General features: G+C 38.0%; 1 protein-coding gene and 1 non-coding gene across 2 annotated transcripts; one reads left to right on the top strand and one right to left on the bottom strand.

Annotated features, from left to right (window-relative positions):
- The first annotated feature begins 191 nt into the window (after positions 1-191).
- On the top strand, positions 192-264 carry trnar-ccu (transfer RNA arginine (anticodon CCU)). Its single transcript has one exon. It is a non-coding gene; the product is annotated as a tRNA-Arg (tRNA).
- Positions 265-1,174: 910 nt separating this feature from the next.
- Positions 1,175-9,591, bottom strand: LOC111577812 (zinc finger protein 135-like). Its single transcript, XM_023284269.3, has 7 exons — positions 9,399-9,591; positions 6,429-6,631; positions 4,696-4,797; positions 4,392-4,484; positions 4,100-4,210; positions 3,726-3,849; positions 1,175-3,573 (listed from the first exon to the last, which is right to left on the bottom strand). The coding sequence occupies exons 1-7, from the start codon at positions 9,424-9,426 to the stop codon at positions 1,562-1,564; spliced, it is 2,673 nt and encodes an 890-aa protein (XP_023140037.1). The 5' UTR covers positions 9,427-9,591; the 3' UTR covers positions 1,175-1,561.
- Between the last annotated feature and the right edge of the window lie 1,020 nt (positions 9,592-10,611).

Below are 10,611 nucleotides of genomic sequence, written 5' to 3' on the forward strand. Positions count from 1 at the left end.
TTTTAAAGACAAAGGGATGCTAGTGAAACGTATAAGATGAACGTGGGTGACCAGTGACTGCTCACCGTCAGTCAATGCAACAATACACTAGATGTAGTAAGTACGCAAATTTAACATACTAATGCAGCGAATAGACAGAGTTCACTGAGAGTACATTACTATTTGAATGAATTCCCATATCTGTTTATATCGCCCCAGTGGCCTAATGGATAAGGCACTGGCCTCCTAAGCCAGGGATTGTGGGTTCGAGTCCCATCTGGGGTGAGTGCTTTTGAATTGTCCTCTGGATTCAGAGTGTAATCAATCCTCTGAGGAAATTCACAAATCCACCTCCTGAAGTAGTGACTGCAACATCTATATAGCTATTTAGGAAATAGAAGCATTTCTTCAAGTATAGTAGATTTGAACATCCAAAAATAATACCGATCAATTAAACGAAGTGACACAGTTTTGTGATAATATTTGAGAAGTTTATAGTACAGAGAATTTAGTATGAACAATTTAGTACAAACTAGATTTTTAAAATGTATTTTATGTACTCCATTAGTGCCGCAAGGAGAAATTCATCTTACATATTCCAGCTTGTTAGGAAGTTCATATCAGAGTGCAGAGTTGATGTCCATTTGTTTAAAAAAATATCTGAATTGCTTGTCTTTGATAATGTACCATATGTTTAATTTAGTAATTTTTGCAGTGCTTAATAGGCCTATTTTGCCATGACTGCTTCATTACACAATGTTCAAGAAAGGTAAGCCTGTGAAGCAGCATACTGCCATTTTAATAGTTACACCTTCAGTACCACTGATTTTCCTAAATAGCAAAGTTTTTATAATAATCTGTCACATTACTATTTCAATCCCTTCTCCCTCACCACATCCAAGCCCAAACTTTGTCCAAAAAAAAGTGCAATAGGGCTGCAGCTAACGATCATTTTGTCTATAAAATGTCTGAAAATGGTAAATTTTTTTCAGTGCTTCCCAAATCCCCAAATGTGCTCAAATGTTTTGCCCACTACCAATCTTTAAAAAAGACTCACTCCTGTTAATCAGTTGCCAAGTTAATAATTAAGTTAGTGGTTGACAGCTAGCTGAATAATTGTAACTTTAAGCAACTCAAATGCTCAAACAAATCGAATGAATGACCTCATTCCTAAAGAAATAAGTGACACTTTGAATCCAACATTCAATTTATTAAAGAAAAAAAGATAATTCCCCAAGGAATGAATGTTTATATTATTAATACATACAAATCTGTTGTAGCGCTACGGCAAACTTTTCCGTAAAAAATACAGTTACATTTGTATAATGCACTATACAATGACACTAACAATCCCAGCTGTGGCAGCCATACAATGAGGCTGACTTTTTATAGAAAATGTCCTTCAACTGGAAAACCTGCTCTTATGTCCTCATCTAGGTCAGCATCAATACAGCTTAAGTGTCTTTTAGAAAGCGATTAAATCTTCGGCCATGCCTCAAATTCTGGTCTGTGATGCTGATATCCTTCAAGACAATTGATAAACCGAACATCCTTGTGGGAATTAGTATCATGTTAAAATTAACTATGCGTGAACAAGTCTCCTGTGTCTTTTTAGGCCATGCAAGCTTGAAAACCCCTTGCTACACACTGTACAAACATAAGGCCTCTCTCCAGTATGGGTCCGCATGTGAAGAGTAAGAAAACAGGACTGGACGAAACCCTTTTCACAGATGTTGCACTTAAATGGTCTTTCCCCCGTGTGGTACCTCCTGTGGATCTTTAATTCTGCAGCGGATCTGAAAGACTTCTCACAGTCGTCGCACTTGAAAGGCCTCTCACCTGTGTGAATCAAAGTGTGCCTCACCAGTGCGTCCTTGCCAAAGAATCCCTTCCCACAGTGCTCACATGGGAAACGCAGCCCTTTGTGATGGAAATTGTCATGTTTCAGAAGGCACCTCCTGGAAGTGAAGGTCTTCCCGCACTGAGCGCAGGTGAAGGTTGGCGTAGGTTTTTCAGTTACAGGTTCACCAGAGTGATGCACTCGCTCTACGTGCCTCGTCAGCGTAACGCCATGCCTGAATTTCTTGCCACACTCCCAGCAAAGGAATGGATATGCTTTTGTGTGTTTTTTCTGGTGCTCTACAAGATCAGAGTATGATCGGAATCTTTTACTGCAGTGAGGGCACTGAAATGGTTGGTAACCGGTGTGTTTCCATTCATGTCTGATAAAACGCTTCAAACTGGCAAATGTTGTCTGACAGTGGGAGCAGGTGTAAGGCTCAGTGGGGTTATGGGTGTCGATATAGTGCTTATGAAGAGCCTTAAACACAGGGAAATTCTCTTCACAGCGGTTACACTGAAATGGCGTGTGGGATTCTTTGTGCATTGCCAATGCTTCTGAGTCACGCACCAGTTTCATACACACCTCGCAGTAGAGTGGGTTGTGAGTCTGTTTGTGGGAATCCAATGTTGACTTGTACTTGAATGCCTTGTCACATTCATCGCACCTGAAACAATGCTTAACATCCTCAGGCCTTTCGGGATCCACTTGCTGCTCAGTGTAGCAAATGTTTCTTAAATGGAACCTGAACGTTTGTTTGCACTTGAACTCAACACTGCAGTGAGGACAGTAAAATGGACCTTCTATCACACTCTTATTTCCATCAGGACTTTTCTCTCCTAATTCTTTGTCAGACTGAGAATAGTCAGGGTCATGGATGGCGCTGTCCGACAGCTGCTCTGCACTGGTTGTCACCCCACTGGATGACTGTTCACCCATGTTTGCTGCTGTCTCTTGTTCCTTGGATTTCCTGCCACCCTTTGTACATTTATGTTGTTGCAAGTATCGCAGGCTCTTATAAAATCTCTTGCACACAGGACAACAGTGGGGCAGTTCCCCCGAGTGCTGATTCATGTGGCGCTGTAAAAACTTGGCTTGACTCACCACCTTGCCACACACTTTGCATGTTCTGTTGTCCAAGTCGCTGCTTTTGGCAAACTTTTTAGGGCCACTGTTGGTATTACTGCTCTGTGTCTTGCCAGATTTCCTCCACTGCGACAGGTACCGTTTCATCTTAAGTCCTCTGTTCTTTCGCACAGGTCTTTCCCACAACACATCAATTCCTGCATCTTCTGTTCTGCCTCTCGCTCCACTTTCCACTTCATAGTCTTCATCTACAGTAATTTTCTTTTTCCTGCCACGCCTTTTTGGCTTCTTCTCTACACCATCCAGCACTGTCACCTGGCCATCCTCTCCAATGATCAGTGTTTCGGATTGGTCATCCTGGTGGTCGTCTGCCATTTCGCTCTCGCTGACGTCAGCACCATCAGTGGGATCTGTAACCATGACAGTGTCCATTTCTGCTTTAACATCACTGTCGAGACCAAACCACTGAGTCTGCACACACTGTTCAGGGTTCCCAGTTCCCTCCATGTACACCTCCTTGTTCTCTGATTCCACCTCCATCTCTGTGCAGACAGTATACACAAGACCACTCTCTGTATCTGTTCCTGTCTGCTCATTGACAATTACGACTCTCTCCACAGGTGGGAGGCACAGAGCTGACAAGATGCCACTGTCGACAATGTAAGATTCTGAAAAAAAAAAATTCATAAGAAACGTTTGGTAAAAATAAGACATATTCAAATGTACAACACACATATTGGGAAATATTCTGTAGGGGCTACTGAGTGACAAAGAACTGGTGCATCACTGTGACACTGTTATAGTAAAATATTTAACTTACCAATGTCATCTAACTGGGCGAGATCTTTCTGAGTGTCCAGCAAGACTTTGAGCTCCTGAGGTTGAGTGAAAGTGTCCACGTATTCATTCAGAACAGATGAGGCATCACTGAGCAGAGAGGCAATCTGAAACAAAGAAAAACAGCATTTTTGAAATGTTAAGAAGGACTCCACTAATATAGAGTTTTGCAATACTATGATAAAAAGCCTATAGTGTAAGTTTTAAGAACAGATGTGGACTTTGACAGGCAGTACTTGTGACCATTGGATATAAAGACAGAAGAACCTAGTGTAATTGGACAAGAAGTTTTGCATACTACCTGGAGAACTACACTGTGGGCAACAAGCTAGTTTTAAAGTGGTATATTATTTGTACCTGCTGGAGAGTTTGGGTAGGAAGAAGCTTTTCAAGTCTGGACAGAAACAACCACATCAGTGTCTGGATTGCTTTGTCATATGTGGGACCAAAGTCCCCTGGGAAAACATCCTGGAATGCAAAAAAAAAAAAAAAAAAAAAATCCATAAATCCTCAATGTATAGGCTGTGCATAAAAAACATACATTTTCAAATAAAGGCAACAAGAGCACATCTTAAATTGTTGATAGCAATCACATTTGATTATTTAAACTAATCTGTGTGTTTACCAAAACTTTTCAGTTTAAGCGCACCTGGAAAAAGTTTTTTCTCTCATCAGGATCTCTCAGCAGATTTCTCACAAGGCCCATGAAATGACAATCAGACACATCTTGCTCTGCAGCGGTCTACAATAAAGGACAATTAACAACAGAAGATGTCATTTTACAGAATTACAGCAGAAGGTACATTTTGATTACTTGATTTAGAAGAACAGCAGATGTTATAAAAGACAAAAAGATCCACATTGAAGGCATACATTTAAATCAGTATCAACAGAGAAGTCAGAAAATATAAAACACCCACAAAACAAAAAAAAAAAAAAGTGTTTCCATTTACCTCCACACTCCACAAAGATCTCAGGTTCTGCATTCGGTCAAGATGTGGCTGAATGACATGGATGTCAGCCGTGTCATCAGAGCGACACAGCTCCAGGATCAGCTGCAATCACAGAACAGAATCAATAGTGAACAAGTGATTCTGACAAAAAATGAAGTTCAGAGTGGCTCGGGCCTACTCTTCTGTTCCCATCTGCACTGTATATACAATGACTATGTCGGACTGTCACTCTGACAGAAAATGTTTAAGCCCCAAAATCGGCCAGTGAGGTTAAATTGGCATTGTATCTCAAAAAAAAAAAATACAAAAATTTGCCAAAATGATACCAATTATCAGAGCCACACACTAAAACAAAAATTATTTTCACACTTGCTGACATTGCTTGAACAAGTAATCTTTGACACGTCAAAATTGTGACATTTCCTCAAAATCACTTTTGTCTGTTTCATTTAAAAACTAAACATTTGCACAAGATTGTGTTAAAAAATGTGTTTTTATAAAAATGTACATGGTAATGACAATGTTTTTAAGTTTTAAAATATTTTGAAAAATATTCAAAGAAATACAACTTTCATTTACTTTTTTAAGCTTTATGGCATTCTACTTTTGTCATACTGCAGAGAGGACACTTCTGAATTCTCTCTACTTCTAGCCATAGTTGTGCTGTTTACATAGAGGTGCATGACTTTACATTTAATAATTAGATCAATTACTAATGTATCAGGGTTCTCGACTGCGACCAAAATGTTTACATTTACCACCTTTTTATGAAAGTGTGTCAGTTAAAATTTCAAGGGGTTGCATGGCGCGAGGGCATGATGATCATTAAGCTGTATTGGTGTCGCTCTAAGCGGCACAGGCAGCTAATATGTGTGTGGAAAGTAGTACTTTTAGAACTTTGGTGTTCTGTGACATTTCCACTTAAAAATGTGGTCTTCTCATGAAATGTGGAGCATGCCAACATGCGCTGCTCATAGAAAAGGCTGCATGTAGAAAAAAGTCACTTGGTTTCATCTAGGACAAATCTGACATTAGAACACCCTAGTTTAACTCTTTTGAAAATAATATTTGGTCACATCTGTCTGAGCATAGCAGCCACCAAGAAGCGGCTACCACAGCCTGCAATGTGGGCCGTTTAGGGAACATTTGTTAAATTGTAGTGTCTCAATAAGAAAATCTACAGCAAGTGATGTGTTTTGACTGTGACAAGGTGGGAGGTGCAATCAAATAAGAAAGTTGGTCGAACTGATGCTACTAGTGAAAAAAAATAGACTGGAGCCCTGCATATGATCCCCACATATCAGCTTCATTTTATTTGGTTAATTTAGGCCTGGAATAAAATGACTGCGATATGTATTGGCAACAGACACTTCATCAACAGCAACAAGAAAAATATTCAACACAATGTTCAACATTTTCATTGAAATGCATGACACGCAAACCACATTAAAACTTCTTCTTTTACTTGTTTTCCATACTAATTGTGTATCAATGGGATACCGTTCCATCTTTATTTTTGTCATGTGTGTACATTTATTTAACCATGTTTTTCACTGTATGTTGAGATTAAAATTATGATTTGTTTTCCTTAATAAACAGGCTAAATAAGTTAATTCAAAATAAACTTTCATTGTCCTGGTCTGTACTACAATAAGTCACCAAGAATTATCAAGACTGAAAAACTTTGTGACATTTTTTTCAGCGGTTATTAAACACAAAAACTCCCAACTTACTCGTGCTCTGAGTCCCAAAATGAGTTCAGCCCGCTGTCTCGTGGAGAGAAGTTGAGGGACAATCTCAGTAACCATAAACACAAACTCCTCAAGCAGTCCATAGTCCGACACAACTTTCTGCTCCACAGTTTGCCAGATGGCCGCAGACACCAGCCGAATCGGTGGGACCAGAAGGCGCAGAGCGGAGAGGGAAAGAGAGGAACCTGCAAACAGGGAAATACATTTCATAAACACCCCTAAGTAATTCTTTATTATTTAACCTTTCTCTAGTGTTAGGGTCGGCACCCTAATGTTTTAAATGCAGAAAAGTACTACATAAAATTTGTTTATTGCATCGAGATATTTTGATTTTGTCAGGAATTTCTATTTAAACTAAATAAAATCTACAAAATCAATTTTACTAAATTATAAAATGCTCTGGTGAAATTTATGAACTTTGTGTTGTTAGGGTCAGCTTTGACCCAGTTATAATAAAAGATTATAAAGCAACAACAAATGTCAAAACTGAAATCATAAACACACTATCAGCCAACAGCCAGCTCTTCCTCCAACCACTTGAGCTACCTGCAAGCCTACATTGGTGTTCTTCTTCTTGCTGGAGTGTACAGATCCAGCAATGAGGCCACTGATTGTCTCTGGGACGAGTCGACAAGCAGGAATATTTTCAAGGCAACAATGTCACTTCAGACCTTTCCAGCAATAGCAAGAGTCCTCAGATTTAACCGAAGAGACACGACAGCAAAATCGGACAAGCTTGCTCCCATCAGGGATGTCTGGGAGAGATGGGTGCAGCTGCTTCCACTGATGTTCAACCCAGTGACAGTACTTGTGTCAATTCTTTTACCAGCTATGACCTTGGACAAGAACTTCTAAGGTGGAAGCTCACTATTGTGGGCACAGAAAAAAAATCTGAGCTGCCTGCTGAAATGTTGCAGGTGAAGGACAGGGCTCCACTTTCCTCAAAGTTTGCTTTTACAGACACCAAAACTGCTGTTCTATAATGTCAAAAAAGGCAGAATGTGATCCTGATGGCCACTCTTCACAAAGATGTAGCTGTGTCATCGGGAAGTGACAAAAAGCCCATAATTATCCTGGACTATTACAAAAACAAAGGAGGCCTGGACAAGCTGACTGCCACCTACACTTGCCAGTGAATGACCAGGAGATGGCCAATGGTTGTGTTTTACAACATCCTTGATGTGTCTGTATACAATGCATTTGTGTTGTGGACTCACATTCATCAAGGGTGGAACTCAACCACCCTTGATGAATGGTTGTTGTTTGTTTGACCTTGCAAATCTGCATTTTGCATTACTACTAGTTTTGTTTTTCATTTTGTATTTGTATTACAGTTCTATTTTTGAAAAAAAAAAAGCCTTGTTTTTTGGGGGATTTTTCTTGAAGTAAATATATATGGGTCGAAATTGACCCATAATGCCATAGATGTTACTATAGCTAATAATATAAAAATGTAAAAAAAAAACATGTTTTGAACATTCAAGAGATTTGTTCTAATACCCCTCTGTAGTAGTCAAGTAATATAACAACCTTTCATTTATTTATACAATTCTCTTGAGGTTCATTTGACAATTTTTTATATTGGAAACGAGGGGTATGCTGTCAAAAGAAAGGCCCGAGGGGGCTACAAAAAGCATTAAAACCAATCTTCTCATGGATAAAGAAGCCTAACAAGGTAACCAAGAGATAAGAAACAAATTGGATAATAATTGTTTTTAGGGTATTTCATGGCTAATATAAGATACGGGTCAAAACCGACCTGTTAACATAAAAGATGGTAACAGAAAGCTAACACAAGAGGAAGGTTAAGTCATATAAATCCTAAGAGCTACAGTAAAAAACAATTTCACGAAGTTTGTTGTTGAAACCTGGAACTTTAACAATCATTGATACCATGTAGGATGTAAGTCTTCGGTCATAAAAGATTGATTAAGATTCAGAAAACTTTATTTGTCCCCAGGTGGCAAATAAAAGGAATAATGCTGAGTACCCAATGCAATCTTGGGGGGAAATTGTTGCCATCTATAGTATTTTTTTTTTTTAAAAATAAAAAATTCAACATTTGAGAACCACAAACAAATTTCCTTCATTTTGTTGGGACCTCTGTCTGCAATGAAACTCTCCTACCTTGAGTTTCTCAAAAATTGACAAAGACCGTTTCTTAGAAAATGTGGGGTGTCAAAATTTTAGTCTCATAAAAAGGGAATACATTAAACTTTCCATAACCTACAACTTGACTGCATTCGGAAAATCATAATTACGTGTTAAAAAGCACTTTGAGTTTATCCAGAGTGTATAACAGACCGAGGTGACACTGCATACATAAGGGTTATCAAAAAAAGGTCAAAAGCCACCAACATTTCAGTTTAACCACTGATGTTGTCCAGGTATTTTTGGTGTACCAACATCACAAATAAACAAAATATTCCAGGTAATGCCAAAGTGAAGTTTTACTTTATTTTTTCATAGGGAAACAATGTAATGCGAAACCCTCGGCGGACTTTCATTTCTGTGATGTGACACTGGCCCTGTATTACACGTCGATATAAAGTGTACATATTTACATATATCCACTCAGCAAATGTAATTGTTAAGACTGTTGTTTGAGGATCGTCGCAGTTCAACCGAAACCAAAATTCCCTTCAGCACCCGACTTCCCTACAGTCACTTTAACTATCGGTAGCTTACGATAGCACCAGCGATAGCTTGCGTCGGCATCGCAACAATCAAACTCCGACTAAAAGAATATACTGCATTAAACTTAGCTAGATGTGCCCATATTAGGATAAAGCGAGTGTTGTTATTGGCAGGCTAAATCCCTCTTTAATGCACCAGCCAGTGAAATATCTTTTAAAAACTGATTTTCCCTGACTACGTTAGCAATGTTATTCCCGCGCGCGGGCTGCGTTGCGGCCTAGCCAAACAAATCCGTCAGTAAGGGCCAATACTTACCGGCTAAGTCAGAAATACCTCCGTCCATCCTGTACAGGCGCTGCCGTTACATTACCAACACTGAGCAAATGTTCGTCGCTAGACCGAAGTCAAACTAAATATTTTAGGGAGATTCTGTCCAACAACCGAAGTCACCCAAGTGAGCTTTGTGCGTCAACGGTTGCCTTGCGTTCCGTCTGGAATAACAGTCCGACTCCGGCCACACACAGTGTGAGTTTTATTAGTTCCGCATAATTTTTTTGTTTGTTTTATATTTGTTTTTTGTTTTCTTTTGTTTGTTTGCTTGCTTGCTTTTCTCTTTGTCATGTAATATATATATGTATATATATATATATATATATATGTATATATATATATATATATATATATATATATATATATATATATATATATATATACGAACACACACACACATATATATGTGGAAAAGAACTGCTGTCTGGCATTAAAAATCTTGTATAAGGGTGTAAATAAAACCTGTAAATATTTTAGGTTTTATTTACACCCTTATACAAGATTTTTAATTCCAGACAGCAGCTCTTTTTTTCCCACATATATATATATATATATATATATATATATATATATATATATATATATATATATATATATATATATATATATATATATATATATATATATATATATATATATATATATATATATATATATCTGCTGTCTGGAATTAAAGATCTTGTATAAGGGTGTAAATAAAACCTAAAGTATTTACATTTATGCTTGCCATGCACAGGCATTTCATGTTTCAGCCCACAGATTTCTTAGTTTCATGCATTCTTAAAAACAGAAAAAAGTGGCTGCTAATAATTCCTTTACCAATGTTCTAATTTGTGAATGAATTTAACATTTTTTGTTTGTTTTTGACACGTCACCACATAAATGACTTTGCTCATAAAAAAGTTTATCAAAATGTTAGAAACCAACAAAATACTTTTGCTATAGCCAGATTTGGATTTGTTTGACACTAAATGTTTGGGTATTATCTGTAAAAGAGCACACACTGCATGCAATACAAACATTATTGTCCAAAAACTGTCCAGAGAAGGGGAGTAGTTATTTGAATTACATAAAATATAGAATGATTCTCCTCTGCTAGCACAAAAAGAACAATTCTCCACATAGTTGTCATCTTTTTAAAAATAATAATTTCCCAGTGTGTACCTTTCCCACTCCAACAGTTCCACAACAGTCTTCT

The sequence above is a fragment of the Amphiprion ocellaris genome, chromosome 18 (genome assembly GCF_022539595.1).
Source record: "Amphiprion ocellaris isolate individual 3 ecotype Okinawa chromosome 18, ASM2253959v1, whole genome shotgun sequence".
NCBI lineage: Eukaryota > Metazoa > Chordata > Actinopteri > Pomacentridae > Amphiprion > Amphiprion ocellaris.